Source organism: Copidosoma floridanum, unplaced genomic scaffold, assembly GCF_036245765.1.
Source record: "Copidosoma floridanum isolate Cflo_tuat_1 unplaced genomic scaffold, Cflo_Japanese_pri ptg000006l, whole genome shotgun sequence".
Classification (NCBI taxonomy): domain Eukaryota; kingdom Metazoa; phylum Arthropoda; class Insecta; order Hymenoptera; family Encyrtidae; genus Copidosoma; species Copidosoma floridanum.
The window spans coordinates 15,798,895-15,815,815 of record NW_028321883.1 but is presented as its reverse complement, the minus strand read 5'-3'; the positions used below and the strand labels follow the sequence as shown (position 1 = coordinate 15,815,815).

General features: G+C 36.9%; 2 protein-coding genes across 2 annotated transcripts in view; one reads left to right on the top strand and one right to left on the bottom strand.

Annotated features, from left to right (window-relative positions):
• The window catches only part of CalpC (calpain C), a 48,691-nt gene extending 40,570 nt beyond the window's left edge, over positions 1-8,121 (bottom strand). Inside the window, exon 1 of the mRNA XM_014351971.2 lies at positions 8,111-8,121. Within this exon, the coding sequence (XP_014207457.2) occupies positions 8,111-8,119 (9 nt within the window). The 5' untranslated portion in view covers positions 8,120-8,121. The remainder of the gene's footprint in view (positions 1-8,110) is intronic.
• A 6,441-nt stretch (positions 8,122-14,562) lies between these two features.
• Positions 14,563-16,910, top strand: cGlr1 (cGAS-like receptor 1). Its single transcript, XM_089598439.1, has 10 exons — positions 14,563-14,744; positions 14,890-15,063; positions 15,137-15,222; positions 15,318-15,471; positions 15,550-15,690; positions 15,769-15,903; positions 15,961-16,095; positions 16,173-16,359; positions 16,447-16,479; positions 16,633-16,910. Exons 1-10 carry the CDS (start codon positions 14,625-14,627, stop codon positions 16,644-16,646), a joined length of 1,179 nt encoding a protein of 392 aa, XP_089454565.1. The 5' UTR covers positions 14,563-14,624; the 3' UTR covers positions 16,647-16,910.
• Positions 16,911-16,921: the final 11 nt, after the last annotated feature.

Below are 16,921 nucleotides of genomic sequence, written 5' to 3'. Positions count from 1 at the left end.
TACCGATCGTGATGCCTTACACGCGCGGAACGATTGAATGTCTGCCTCGAGTTTTGAACGATAATCGCGCGTGATTTTACCGATCTACCGATTTTTGTTGTTGTTAACGATTGCATCCGATGTACAGCACAAAAAAAAAACAACAATAATAAACGATCGCTCGGCACCTGCATCAGCTTCCTAACTCCGATCGAGGGCAATTTTCCACTCGCGTGTGCTACGGGCTCTTGCAGTGTATATACCCCGGAAGCGGCTTCCTAAAAGCCCGTATCGGCCGAGATACCCATCTCTAGACGCTTTTAGTACCATAAACCTCGAGTATAGAGCCCCTGTTGCAACACCCGCGAGGGGTATACACACCAACTATCCTTCGTTCCCGCGATATTGCACCTGATGCGGTTTACCACCACCACCGCGAGGTCGCCGGAAATTCGCGCGATTTTCAACACACCGGTTTGTTGGCTGTATATTTACGTGTAGGCTCCCCCCCTCTAATCCCGACGGGAGATCGCTTTTTCTCGCGCTTGAAAAAAAAAATAATAATAAGCTCTATAAACGATGAAGATTAACCGATCTGTCGTCGCCGACGCGCAACTTTACAATTGAATAGTGTTTCCTTTATTAGTAATTGCGATCTAGAGGGTTTAAAGGCTGATCAAGTATTTATAACAAACTTTTAAGTATTAGGTGTGAGAAATAAAATCAGCCATGGTTTTACAATCGAAAGTGATTTGACGTGCTTAATTTGTAAGTTTTTTTATATTTCATTTACAAGGTTGTATATATAAGTAAAGCAAATAAAATTTACACAACTTGAATGCATGTACGTGAGCTTTATATTATATAGCATCGTATCTCACATTGAGGCATTTTATGGGGGGGGGGGCAACATTTTGTTGCGTGTATTGCCCGTGTACTGTAAGTAGGTATGATCGATTTATTTCTTTAGGGCGTGCGTGCAAATAAATTTTAAGGTGAATGAATGTCGATACATCGATTACGTTTGATAAAATTAAAAAATACATGTGCGTATAACAATTATATTTTTTGATTTATATACTCACGACACCCTTTACTACTACTCCTTCTTTGATTGATTGCTTATCGAGCAAATTCAACAATGCAAGGAGATGATGAATTCCATCCCACTTACAAAATGTTTCTAACGTTTTTAATATTACAACCACACACACATGTACACATATGCACCATGGCAATAAGTTAACCTGCCATAATTTAAAACGTAACGATTTAGAAGCTACGCAAGGTACGTAATATATATAGATGTACTCGCAAAAAACTTCAACCGCTTGCCGCGAAATTGCGTATTTTTTGCCACAAATATACATCATGTAACGTACGTACGTATACGTACGCCATTCTTCGTAAACTTTTTTTTTTCTTTTTAACAGGTGTATACCCGTACCCACGTAACAAAAAAAATAAAGGAAAACACGTAAGTGCAGACATTTTAAAGAAACTTTTAGCTAAGACATGAAATGTTTCTTCTCGTATTTTATGTACACGTAAGAATGTAAGTAAGTACCTAACGCATGCAACGAACGATCTTACCGATCTCCACGCAATGCGCGCGTTGTTTTTCATGCGAAAGCGCGCGCCTGAAAAAAAAGGGGGAGGAAACCGATTCCTACTCTCTCTCTCTCCCTCTTGAGAAGAGCTCGGAGGAAGGAAAAAAAAAAAACACGGGGAAAAAAGAGGTGTACGTATCGATGTACACATACATATTATACTTGCATCGCGAAGCACGTAAGATAGGTATAATATTGGTAAAAAAGCGCGTGTATCTTTCCTGCTGTAGCAGCATTTAGGTATAGGTATATACGAAGAGAGTTTGTACATGTATAATAATATACACTAGTGCGGCCTTGAACTGAGCAAGTGAATTTTTTACCCGCACGTACGTACAGGTATACAAGTACCGATCTACTTATGTATATGTATGTACTACCTACTCTCGTTTTTGCGTCGATACAGGATAGACGTTCTTAAAGGTAACAGGATCCCGTTGGATGCACGCACGTACGATTTCACCTTCCGCAATTAAAAATGAAAAATCGATAGCTCAATGTACCAAAAGGTGCAACGCATGTACATGTTGTACATTGTACACGTGTGCCAAGCCAAAAGGATCGATCTATTGATGAAAAATCGCGCCTCGTCCAGTTAATGTCAGTTGCACGCGTGAATGAAAATCGGAATGTTATATTTACCCTTTCACCGGAATTATCGAGCGCGAGCAAAGAAAAAAAAAAAAAAAAACCTGGAGTCGATCGTGTTGGTAAACAAAGTTGTACGGATGGGGTAACGCGAGGCACGCGCAAACGCGTCACCGTGACAAGATATACTTGTAAATAAATATTTTGTATAATTACAATAAACGCGCGGATAAACGCGCACGTACCATATCAGTCCTGTGATTATACACGTATATATGTGTATAATCGAATTCCTTCCTCGTTACGGATGCAAAAGCATCAAGTGCAGAGAGCGCGGTAGCCCGCGGTCCGGCAGCGCAGCGGCGCAAAAGGAGAGGAGAGAGACTGCGGCAAGGCGCTTCCGCGGATGATTCTCGGGGAAGAAAGAAGGAAAGGAATCCTGAACTCGTTCTCCCTTTTTTTCCTCTCTCTCTCTCTCTGCTGCCGTGGAAGCATCTCTCCCGCGATGCTGCGCGTACCTGTACCTGCACGTATACGTATATATATATACAGCCGAGACTAATTTCGCTATGCCTCGTCGTCTTCTCTCCGCGCTCTCGCTTTTATCCGTCTTTTTCAGCGCTTACTCCTGTATATATACTTACCGTCTTTTGCTCTATGATTTTCTATATGCAAGTATGACATAAGTATACCTATATACATTCGAATATTTGCTTCTAGCGCCTGTGCTCCGACAAATTTCCAAGAGACGTGCATTTAACATATTTTATATCCACCCCTTTCCCTTACAAGTGTAGGTATACCTGGATATACAGTACCTTCTTACATTTGATTCAACTCGTTATGTAATTGTTAAAAGTATGATTTAAGAACTCATGATTTTTCACAAAATTCATTGCGAGCTCTTTCAAAATACAAGTGTGACAGGACGTGGGATTTTAAATCCGGAGAATGATGAGTGCTACGTGCACCACGTGTGTATATATATATATACTTGAAATCCTCGGGATTTTTTCTCTTTTTTACTTGTTGCATGCCCAAGAAAAAAAAAAAAAAAGAGAGAGCACCTGTGTACTTATACACCAGACCACACGAAGAGGGTCCACAATTAATAAACGTGCATTTTGTGCTCGAAGAGAGAGAGAGAGTTACTTACACCGTGCATGGACATGGACTGCAAAGGTGTACAACGGCACATGGCTGCATGTGTATACGCAATGCACAAAGTATAGGAGGAGCAGTAGCCAGTGCTCTTGTTAAAAGATAACGTATACGGCAGTAGCCCGGCAAAAACACGTATATGTTGTGTGTACATGCTATCTCGCATCCTCTCTTGTACGGCGTTACCTCCTCTCCCTCCCTCCCTCCCTCCGCGAAGGCACGGAAGCTGGAGATCCTTCTGATCTCCTTCTGCCCTCCGAAGCCGGAGATCATATATATACATACCTTCTTCTTTCCCTCTTTCTTATATAGCATACAGAAGAGTCACATCTCAAGAGCTGCAGTTTGTTATCTCTCTCCTCCGCTTCTGCCTAGTACATATATATATACCTAGGTAGCATATATATATACACCCTTGCGTACACGTTAGACGCTTGCAACAGTGCAGGCTGCACCAGAAAATAATATTCTTCCCTTACTCGTGCCCACATTTCCCCCTCCCCCCCCCCCTTTTTTTTTTTTTTCTTTCATCTTCAAAGGACGTCTTTTTCTTTTGATACGATGATGATGATGATTCGGACCCGAGATTATTGCCAGCCTCCGCGCAGGGAGGACGGTATAAGGAGTTAGACATATCTCTTCTTCTTCTTCTCCCCTTGCGGCTTTCTTCTCATTTATGTACTTGCTACGGGATACTTTTTTTCCCTCCCTCGGTTTTCTTTTTTGCTCGAGATGTGCTCGGTGGGATAAAGTGTATCTATATACACGCGTACAGGGAGGCTGCACTTTACACGGGACAGTATATACGGGTGTACCTATATGTATTGTACGTCCAAGTTTTTTTTTTTTTTTTTTTTTTTTTTATTCGAATGCTTCGACATCAGGTGGTACTTACTGTTGATCAAATTAGGTTTTTTTTTTTTTTTTTCGACGTACTCACTTGTAGGTATTCGAATTTTTCAGGTCATCGCTGACACAGTAACAAAACCCACGAGCATTAAATACTTTTGCAAATAAACTCCTCGGCCTACTCTACATACACGGCAAATTGCGTATATTATCAGAAAAAAAAAAAACACCCAACCCAAATGTATTTTCAATGATATAATTGTACCATTGGTTTTTATACATACGATTCGTGCAATCAGCTGTTGTACCCTACTTTTGCAAATGCTATCCATACCAGGCAAAGACGGACAAATGAAAAAAAAACCCGAAGGGGAGAAAAATAAGAAACTGCACAACGTAAGCGTACGTACAAAGGGGCACGCGTATACGCGCGCTCGTCATATAATGTTTCATAACGTGGAGTATAACACCGAGTCTTATACGTGTACTTATTCGCACTTGTATATTACATATACTTGTGGGAGAGAGACCACAAAAGTCTCTCTCTCTCTCTTTTTCACGTGCATTGCACTGTATATATATATTACTCTCGCAAGTGCGTGTACATAAGTATATTAAATGCTACTACTTTAAATGAGTCGGTGAAAACTCGCGACTTTCTATTAATGATGGCTCGCGAGCGCATGTTATTGCACGACTCCCCGCGTTTTCTTTTGTTCCGTTTGAATTTCGTTTCTATCCAAAGGTATACGTATACATGTAACAGTGTAACTATTTAATGGAACAACAACAAAAAAGTTGTCCATGACAGCTCGCACTCGATGATATATCCTGACTGATTCGATGTAACGGTGTATAAGTGTATATAATACGTACGTACGTATAGAATTACCGATCTGCATCAGGTTTTTCCTTCCCTCTCAATCCCCATGTCAACTCTTTGACACACCGTATACAGCCTCGTGAATGTGTTACAATGCACCAGACTCCATCGACAAAAAGCTCATAGATCCCACGCTCCGGTGTACAGGCACTTTATACACTCCATACAAAATTCAGGAAGCTCCATTTCGGACGTCTCGACGATTTTCTCGAGCGTTTACAAACTCTCGCAACAACATACTTAATACTACACGTGTATACACAAACGAATGTATATTATAAGGTATATATACATGTGCCTATACTCGTATTATACACGGCTCTCTCGTATTTTCTGTGTTTCGAGGTCGCCAGTGTTCATGGCGCATCGGAGAGGATCGGATGAGTCGGCCGGCCGGCTTTCGACTATACCGGTACGTGCAGCACGTCTGTGTGCACAATGCCACATAAAATTACACAAAACACCGATCCACGGACGTGGAAGAGCCAGGGGATGGATCTGCTATCGGATTTAATTAATCTGACTCCGACGCGTGTGGAGAAGAGCCTTTTTTTTTCTTCTTTTTTTGCTTTTTCTATTCTATGGGTATGTGTATAATTTATCGCACCGGCAGCAAAGGATTGATCGATCGATCGGAGCATCGTATAGGTACATGTGCAGCTTTCGCTCGTACTTATATATACCCTAAGCTCCGATCCAGCAAAACGAGTATATAAATATACACTGCAACGCGCGGTTTTACGAGGTGTTATTTTGTACGCGTTTTGTGCTTGATACCCCAGGTTTTCTTGCTCCCTCGATTACACAGCTGCGTGTTTTCTGTATCATATATACATCCAATGGGTTTATTGGTCCTTTTGCGGGAAAATAAAAAATAAAAAAAAGTATGATATATACGTACGGGCCGTAAATTAGAAAATGCTCATCGACTTCGTGTAAAAAAACAACTCATTGGGGCTTTTTTTTATTGCGAAATCGTTATACCATTTTCCTTTTCTTACCCCCTGATTTCATCGCGTTATCCATCGGCGCTGTATAACTATATAATATATTTATACCAGCCGCAATTTATGATCCGCGAGTATATAACGTGGGGAAGGGGGGAAGGCAGGTCTATTAGTTTCGGCTTGGATACCGCACGCACATTACACGAATGTGCATTTGTGAAAAATCGGCGAGAGAGCAACGATTCCGGGCATGTGGAACAAAGATTTCAGAGAAAAAAAAAAAAAAACAATTCCAAGTGATCGTAAGCCCTCCTCCTCGTTGTTGTCGCCCGGTGATATCGTTGTACTATTATTTGATGCGAAAAGAAATGAGTCACACTTTTTTTCTTGCGCGAAACCAAAGTCGCCAGGGCCGACACCCACTCGCGTGGCTTTTGTTACGACAGCTGTTACGCGTGTATATATATATACATATACAAGGTACATGAATAATCATTATAAATATACATGTATGTGTACACTCGCTTGGGAAATTTGATGGATCAGAGACGCGGATAGTGTAATGGGACGTATGTCGTCGCGTTGCGTTGCCGCTATTGGGAAATATCGACGTTGGGAGGACGATCATGGGAACGGGGTTGGTAATGTTGGTACAATAATTTGCAAGTATATACTTATGCAATGGAGGTGTGCGTGCGTGTAGCCATCGCCGTATATAGTTGTATACCTATTGTTCTCGCGCGTGGACGGAGGAAGCGATTGTCTCCGATGATGAAGAAAGTAAAAAAAATTTTTTTGAAATCATGTAGTAGAGGATCGACTTATTATTGTCATTTCGTTATGATCACCGATGACTCAGCCATGATGTGTTCCTCTGATTCCGTATCGGTACAAAGTGCGTGGTTTGATCGATTAACGCGCATTTTGGCCTTAACCTCGATCGCCTCGATGACAAATGTATATGGGTAACAAACAGGTGTAAAAGAAATTTCTTACTTTTATTTTTTTAATCAACATTTAAAAACACGGTTTGAAAACGCGAGGTAAATATCAATACTTCAAATGAACGGCCATGTAAATATGCACTTACGGTTATTCTCACTTTCGTTGAGCCAAAGATATAAAACCGATCGAGCAGAAAGGGAAGCGAGAGGGTTGCATACCTGTATGTAGTACACCGGTAAGTATATATTATACCTGTACGGAAACTCGAAATCGGTAAGCGTAACCGGATAAGTCGCTGCGGGTCGACGATCTCGAGCGGAGGGAGAAAAAAAAAAAAAGAAGGAGAGGCGAAAGGAGACACTCCCCTTGTTATTGGAATCTCCGGCGCGCAACGACTTTTGGAGCGCGAAAGACTATTTTTGATTTTGACTCGAATTTTCCAAAGTTTCCTTCCGCACGCGCAAAAGTTGGTACAGCGATTCCGCGGCGAGAAAATTCCTCCGTGGAAATTCAATCGGGGTACACCTGTTATACCTACGGCTATATATTATATATATGGAAGCAATCATTTTTCTCTCTCGTTTTATGTATAATATACATACACCAGCTTCCGAGCGAGTTCCATTTGCTGGTCGAACGAAATAGAGAAGGAGACAGGCTTACGAAGTCGAGCGCGCGTTGTGTTGTGATTATTGTAATTTCAACCAGTTCCCCCCTCCCCCTCATCTATAATGGGAGCGGTATTTCTTCCTTTTCTTTTCTCCTTCAATCTGTTTTATCATTACAAGTGAAACGAGATGCATTTCTTATTTCCATTTTTTTTAAAACCCAATAAGCTTTGGGTGTTCTTTTTTCCAACGCCTAAACTCGAACTAAAAGAAAAAAAGGACACGTCCGTCGCATTTCTCCCTCGAACGGAAGGGCAAGCAACAGCAGCTGTCAAGTGTAAAACACAATGACTCACTGCATATACATACACATGCACCATTAGGAAGTGCTTAATACGTATAGTATGCGTGTGTCTGTTACAGGAAAACCTCGAAATGTAAAAAAATAAAAGCCTAAGGAAGAATACCCACGTATAGGTGTTACTACATTGGAGAGAAAAAGAACGAGGGAGAAGGAAAAAAAAAAAAGGAAAAACTCACGTTGACCATTCGTGATCCTGGCGAAGGGTCACCGTCTTGTTTCGCTTTAACTTTCCGCGCCGGCCTTTGAACGATTGCGTGTTGTACAAATGCACTCGTGGGTATTGTATTATATATACTTTCAGTTCCCTCCACTGAGGTACACACCTTTTTTTTCCAAACAGATCACAATCTCCACGCGTTTTTTTTTACTTATTTTTTTTAATTTTTTTTGTAAAAAAACTACAATAGATGAAAACAAAAGATCTTCCCAGCAGCAGTCACAGAGACATGGTTTTGGTTTTTACATCGCACGCGCGATTTTGCACAAAATGATTAAATAAAAAACGGTTGACGAAAAGGGGGAAAAAAAAATCAATTATTCGCAAAAAGAGGAAAAACTATCGCGATACAACCGCGTAAACGTATAATATATTACAGGACTACAGGCAAAGGGAGAAAAATAGAGATGTTAGCTCGCGGTGCGCGGCCCGAGGACTAACGAATCGAGGAGAGCCGATGGCGTTTCACTCCGCGAGCTCTGCCTCCCCCTACACCTCCGCCACGGCTATTTCGCTCTGATGCGGATGCCTCTCTCCCTCCCACTTTCTGTATACTATATCTATATATGCGCGTGTAGGTATATGTATATAAAATTACCCGCGCCGAGCTCACCTGTGCCTATAAATACGTATATATATTACAAGGATAAACGTATAGGTACCCATAGTATACAGAGGTTGTACGCAAGTTGTACTTTTTTTTTTTTTGGCCGATTACTCACTTCCTTCCACGTGCGATTAATTTCTTGGCGTTTGTTTATTTCACCGGTGCTCGGTCCATTGGGCAAGAGCCTCATTTTGTTTAATGTGTTTTTTTTTTTTTTTTTTTTTTACGGAGATATCGAAACAATCAATCCGCACTCAATATCAATCGCGGATGGGTTAATGGAACTGACAATTGAACAGGTATATTTTTTTTTCCTACCTGGCTTGTATGAATTTTTTGAACTCGTGAGTTCGAGCCGAGTTCGAGCGTGAGTTGGCAAATTTAAACGTACGTGGATACTCCACGAGTACAAATAGATCTTCAATATTTCGAGAAATGGTAAAAATGGCACTATCCTTGTAATTATATGGTGGTTAAAATTAATAAACAAAATAAATACGGGGAGGCGATACAATGACATCCTGTATCAATATTTATCTCCTTGTAAATTAGTTTTTTTAACTGAAAACGCATGCACAAGACACCCGTTCGCAATTTCTGCGCCTATTGGTCTACTTGAAAGTTTTTTTTCTTCTTTTTTTTACAATTTCACTGCTCCTCTTACATAAAAAGGTATTTAACCGGCTAAATTATTACCACTTACGAAGTGATCATGTCACCCCCTAAAATAGTTAGACCATCAGTCACATGGTTAACGACACGCACGGCGAGTCAAATCCCTTATCCTTACCGATCACGGAGAAATTAAGCCGGAAGAAGAGCCTCCAAAAGTAAGTCTACGTAGGTACAAGTAGCCGAGATTTCTCTCCTAATGCAGCAGTGACATTGTCTCTATCTCCAGTGGTTGTACTGTAGTAGGTATGGTACATAGGTAAGCTTTGAAATCCGCGAAATGAGAAAAGCAAAGACAACAATGAAGAGAAAGAAAGAAAGGAGCTTCTCGGCGCGCGTGCCAAAAAAAGAGAAAAGAAAAGCAAAAAAAAAGGGGGGGGGAGAGAGAAACAGGGAGAGAAAAGATGATTCGCCGCCCGGAGGCAAAACAACGACTGGTGAAAGCCGTATATACCGCGGCGGAGAGCATTACTTAAGTAGTATACTCTTGCGCGCGCCAGAAAGTCTGATGGGTACGCGCTCTAGAACACGTACCTTGGTGTTATTTCCTTGACACGCACCGACTCTCGTTTCGAGTTTTCAAATGGACTCGCGAGGTTTCATTTTGGATTAGCGATATTGGGTACAATGAATTGCCCACTACGATTATCCTCCTTATATATATATATACCCAAACCCCATCATTTTTTTTTTCTCAAGAGAAGCAATAAGAGCGGTTTTTCCAATGCGATGCCTTTCAGTATTTATCGTATTATTATATTATTAATTTCAAGTGTTTTACATCGGATCAGAATGTTAAAAATAACAAAGTTTTTTTGCAAATATCGAAAAAAAGCTGTTTTGCATTAAAGTTTTTTTGCTTGTTTTTTTTTTTTTTTTTTTTTTAATCACATACTATAGCTTAATTTGTGCTGTTTTCATGAGTCATCGGAGTCAACATTTTAGTGAAAAGATAAAAAAATTTATTTACCAAACACATGATTCATGGTGGATAAAAACCAAATATAAATAAAAAAGAAAAATGTTCAATTTAGGATTGATAATGTATTTTTTGGGATTCTCTAACGGTTACTGTGGGGCATTTGTTATTAAAAACACACTATTTCATATTTGTATGCTTCCAAGCACATTCGTTTCGAATCAAATACTGAATCTAATAAAAATAAAGTCACAGCTTTAAGTGGCCTACACTTTAATATGACATTAAAGTTTTTTTTTGTCTAGTCGTTTTTCTTAAAACTATAAAAATAAATAAAATTAAAAAGTATAAATATATCTCGGTTTAATATCATAATGCAACAATTTCATACGTTTAATATTTTCGAAACCCCACCAAACAAACCATGTGATCACTCCTCGCCAATCACATAACGAATAATAAAGGCCTTAGTATAGTCATACGCGACAATGAATATTTTAAGGTAGGAAATACTTTTAAGTGAAGTATAAAAATTATTCCTTTTATCATTATTATTATTATTATTATTATTTTTTTTTTTTTTTTTTTTTTTTTTTCAGGATAAAATAAAGTATACTTCTACGATAAAATAATTAATCTTTAGTTTCAATCACATGCGAAAAAAAATGTTCTTCGTATTATTATTATAATTATTTTAAAAAATTCTTTTTTTTTTTTTTTTTCCAATAGCAGTAACAATCAGTACGTTTTTCCTCCGCTTCCACTTCAAATGCTGACAAGAGTTATTTTTGCTCCTTTATGAACACAACGACAACTTCGAAGAATTTTTAAGTGTAAATTCATGTACATATACTGTACTCACTCACGTGTACAGTACGTGTGTTAGTCGGAAGTATATAGGTAATACATTATCACCTTTTTTCGTTTGTAAGTAAGTATACGGTTGCGCAACTCTTGCGAATGATCAGCTTCATAAACTCGGAGATCAGTCGACCACTTTCAGCCGTCAGTGCTTTACAGCTTTTACATACGACACGGTATATATATGTCAGACACTGCAGTAGTAATATTTGTGATGGTAAAAATTCCTTCAAATTATTTGAAAAGCTACGTAAGACAAAAGAATAAAAAAACTGGAATAGGTAGATAAGCAAGAAACTACCATATAGAAATAACAAAACTCAAAACAATTAAGTGTAAAAGCATAGCCTGTGACGTCATTTGTCGTAAAAATTATTAGTTAGGATTTCATTAAAATATTTATTAAATAATATACAAATTTGTATATATGTATGTATGTAATATTATATTCATTACCTATCCAATGTTATATTCATTAGTACTACCATTACATATCTTCGTACGCTTGTCCGCGTTTTCAACTACATGAACTAAAAATAATAATCACGATTTTATACAGTGAGAATATACTTATAGGAGGTCGATTTTCGGGTAGAAAATGTATTGAACGCTTGCCGCAAATACCACAGAAAATGTCAAATTTTTATTATATATTTATCAGATTAGTTGAGGCTGGTTTATAATTAATTACATGGCTCTGCTGTAAGTTGTAATAATTATTTGGATCAGCGCCATCTAGCGTTGCGGATTTCTGAACTAAAAAGTGCCCCTAAACTTCTGAACCAGAGCTTTAGCGCCTAGAGCCATTTAGTCAATTATAAACCAGCCGCAACTCATTTTGTAGCTATGAAATAAAAAAATAACGATACATGTGTTTTTAGCGGCAAGTTAACAATTTATCTTTTACTCGAAAATTCATCTTTAAAAGTATAAATACATAGAAGATCAATTTTTTGGTAGAAAATAGATTGTTAACTTGCCGCCAAAAACACACGTATCGTTATTTTTTTATTTTATAGCTACAAGATAAGTTGCGGCTGGTTTACAATTTACTAAATGGCTCTAAGCCCTCATGCTCGGTTTCAGAATTTTAGAGGCCACTTTTGGCGAAAAAAAAAATACCGCTAGATGGCGCTGATCCAAATAATTATTACTACTACTTAAAGTAAGTAGAGCCATATAATTAATTATAAACCAGCCGCAACAAATTTGATAGATAGATAATAACAAGTCGACATTTTTTGTACTGTTTGCGGCAAGTTTACAATTTATATTATACCCGAAAATCGACCTCCAAAACCATAAATATTCTACCTACTTATCTTATATAGCTTATAAAATCGACCATATTTACACAATTACAATACTTTAGATCTTTTACCATTAACTTATGGAAGCACAGCCCTTTAACTTTATAGTTTCATTAGATAGTTTACTTATATAATAATATGTATATAGTAACATTTAGCTTCGTTAGTCAATATAAATTAGTTACAACATCACAAATGTTATATTTATTATTAGTATATAATAAAGTAGTTATTTTGATACACGTGCAATATTAGCAAATAATACACGTTTGTTTGGTATATGTTACTCCGGCAATCTATTAACAGATAAATTTATTGTATACGTCTACTGCGATTCTCTAAACAGCTAAATAACAAATACCATCGTGTTTAAACAAAACAAAAAATGTTGACATTATGACTTATTTTAAGCTAACGATCTTATGTAGGATTACCTAATTTTGCAGTTAAATAATATATCGTTTGTTAATAAAATACCAAGATACTAATGAAATTTAAGTTGAATAATTGTTAAGTACACATGCGAAAAAAAGAGAAATAAAACATACAACAAAGTAAAGCTATTTGTATGTTGTAACTAATTTATATTGACTAACGAAGCTAAATGTTACTATATACATATTATTATATAAGTAAACTATCTAATGAAACTATAAAGTTAAAAGGCTGTGCTTCCATCAGTTAATGGTAAAAGATCTAAAGTATTGTAATTGTGTAAATATGGTCGATTTTATAAGCTATATAAGATAAGTAGGTAGAATATTTATGGTTTTGGAGGTCGATTTTCGGGTATAATATAAATTGTAAACTTGCCGCAAACAGTACAAAAAATGTCGACTTGTTATTATCTATCTATCAAATTTGTTGCGGCTGGTTTATAATTAATTATATGGCTCTACTTACTTTAAGTAGTAGTAATAATTATTTGGATCAGCGCCATCTAGCGGTATTTTTTTTTTCGCCAAAAGTGGCCTCTAAAATTCTGAAACCGAGCATGAGGGCTTAGAGCCATTTAGTAAATTGTAAACCAGCCGCAACTTATCTTGTAGCTATAAAATAAAAAAATAACGATACGTGTGTTTTTGGCGGCAAGTTAACAATCTATTTTCTACCAAAAAATTGATCTTCTATGTATTTATACTTTTAAAGATGAATTTTCGAGTAAAAGATAAATTGTTAACTTGCCGCTAAAAACACATGTATCGTTATTTTTTTATTTCATAGCTACAAAATGAGTTGCGGCTGGTTTATAATTGACTAAATGGCTCTAGGCGCTAAAGCTCTGGTTCAGAAGTTTAGGGGCACTTTTTAGTTCAGAAATCCGCAACGCTAGATGGCGCTGATCCAAATAATTATTACAACTTACAGCAGAGCCATGTAATTAATTATAAACCAGCCGCAACTAATCTGATAAATATATAATAAAAAATTGACATTTTCTGTGGTATTTGCGGCAAGCGTTCAATACATCTTCTACCCGAAAATACTGCGGACGCAAAAACGGCCGATCTGGCCATTCTGGCCTTCTATGCAAGAAGAGTATATTCTATATTCTCTACCAGTGTATACCAGTGTACAGACGACATATACCTAGTGATAAATACTACAACGTACGTTTTCTGCGTCTGGTACTTTAATATTACAAGCCGTATAGTAAATCTACAAAAAGCATTGTATTACTAAAATTTTTTTGTAGATTTACTATATTTAATCTAGGTCGGATTTGTATCCAAGATTTAATCTAGTAAATTTACAAAAAAAATTTTTACTGTGGACTCAATAGCTCAAACTCATCCAAGTTGGGTGAGCTGGGTGAGCAGAAACACCAACCACTGGGGCCGTACCATATAACTATTTTTATGTAGGTACATCGGCCTATGTTATAACATAGGCCCGCGAAGCTAAAAAAAGTTATATGGTACGGCTCCTGGGGGCGCTGTACACAGTAAAGTTGAGCAGACATTCCACCCAACTTTTTCCAGTGTATTCCCTATTTCTCTGGATTGAAGTTATTTTTATGTTTGAATCAGAGATATACTCTGGTTTGAATCAGAGGTTTGAATGAATACTCAAGAGTGACAGTTCGTACTATCAAGTGAAAAATATGGATAAAGAAAATTATAGGGATAAAAAGTATCGGGACGACACTGTGTTCCAAAAAATAAATAAAATGTTTTTAACGCTATCCGATGAGGAAATCAGAAACAACAATGAACATTTGAAAGTAAGTGATGTTTTTATAAACTAAGGTTATAACAACGCTTCTTTTTTTTCTTAATTACAAGCAAAAAACATTTTTTTTTTTTTTTTTACACAGTCAATCGTTATTTACATAAAATGATTAAAAAACCATGTAACAATACTTGTAGATGATCGAAAAGGCGTTCATTCCACTTCTGAAAAAGGATGAATTATTTAACTTGTTGTTCAAAAGAATCGTGTACGGTGGAAGTTTTTACAAAGGAACTCGATTCGGCAAGCCGGTAGAGTTCGATTTGGACTGTGTAATAAAGTTACCGATCAACTACATGAATAATATTAAAGTACATGTTTGCGATTATTTTTTTAACTTTTGGAAAAATATTTCCTGTTTAATTAAACACAAATTTGTCACAGATTGACACCAACCATAAAAATTACGGTTTTGTAAGAATAAAAATAAATACGGATGGACCGTTGCACCCCTCGTGGATTAAACATGCGTAAGATTTGTTTTTTTTTTTTTTTTTTTTTTTTTTTTATGTATTATTATTACAACATCAAAGAACTGGATGTTTTTTTATTTAAATATTTTCAGTAAAGTACTATCCAAATGGTTAACTGCGGACGGTTTTCTCGATCAAAATAAGTTTCGCAGTTGGATGGAGAGAATCGTTACTTCGGCATTTTCGATGCATTCCAAAACGACCAATGGTTCATACGAGATTTTATACTGCGATCAAAAGTACATGGTACGCAAAATTTTAATTTTTACAATTCAACTCAGTTGAAAAATTATTAAATACTTAATCCCGTTTCAAAACACTTAGATGATGCATAAAAAAACTGGGCCGGCTTTCACAATAATTCTCCAAACCCCGGATGGTGCCAGAATCGATGTTGATCTCGTGCCATGTTTGGAATTCAATAACCTACCGCTTGGCAATGGATACAAAAATTTTATTGGCAATGTACTTATGTGTACGCGATGTATTTGATTTTCAACGATATCCCATGAAACGATACGAGCGTATTTATATTATTTTTAGAAAAAAACTTGGATGGCCGTAGCCAAACCATTGTCTTTGGTGACTAACAGTAATTTATTGTGGAGACTGTGTTTTTATGAACAGGAAAAAGAATTTTTGCAGGGAGATATAAAACCCGTCATCAGAATGGTCAAGGTAATCATAGAAACGAAAATATTTATCAAGTGAATTTGATTTTTTTTTGTATTACAGAAATTTCGCGACACTATGAAGTGGAAAAGTGTAGCCAGCTATTACATCGAAACAGTATTTTACCACGAGCTGGAGAAGCACAAGGCAGACTTATTTGATTTTTTGAGAGCGCCCAAGACGTATTTGTTTATGCTGGTTAGTTTCAATACAAACATACGTAGAAATTTTGCCTCTCATTTAGTCAATACATACTTACTTATTTAATTTAAAAGGGATTAAAAAAGCTGCAATACCATCTCGAGAAAAAGGAACTTCCTTACTTTTGGCACGGTAAACACAACTTATTCAGTAAAATGAACTCCTCTCAACTGGAGAGCTATGCAAACCATCTGAAAAAACTTATTGTCAAATTTGATGAGAATATTTTAATGGATCGATATGTTCTAGCTGACCTAGTGTGTGCGTATATATTTCATTTATCCTAATACATTAAAATAATTAAATATTAAGATTTTGCTAATGATTTCATCGTTTCTTCAATTCCAGTGACAAGTTCGGAGGTCAAAACAATTCGAATGGGTAAAATATGAATGTGGAATTTTAAAATTAATATCATAGATTAAGTTATTACTGTAAATTATCGTTGACTTGATTTAACTGGTTAAAATTGTTGCACCCGTAAAAATTTGTTTCAATGCACATGTAATAAAAATTGTATTTGTAATTTTTAAGAAACTGGAGCATAACCCAACTTTAAAGCTGATGAATCTTCAGTTGAACCAGAAGATTCGCAAAAACCGGAGGCTCCAGGGGGCAATAGATTATGCACCATTAGCTGGATGAGAATGAGACGTATTAAGTTGTAAGTAATTAAAGTCGTCTTTTATTCAAGTTATTCTGATATATTTTTATACTGCATTGTGAGTGTAACGTGTATTGTACCATGTATCGAGTCAGTTTTGACTGTGTTTAATAATTTTCTCTTCCATTGTTTAAGATAATAAAGTAATTAATTTTATTA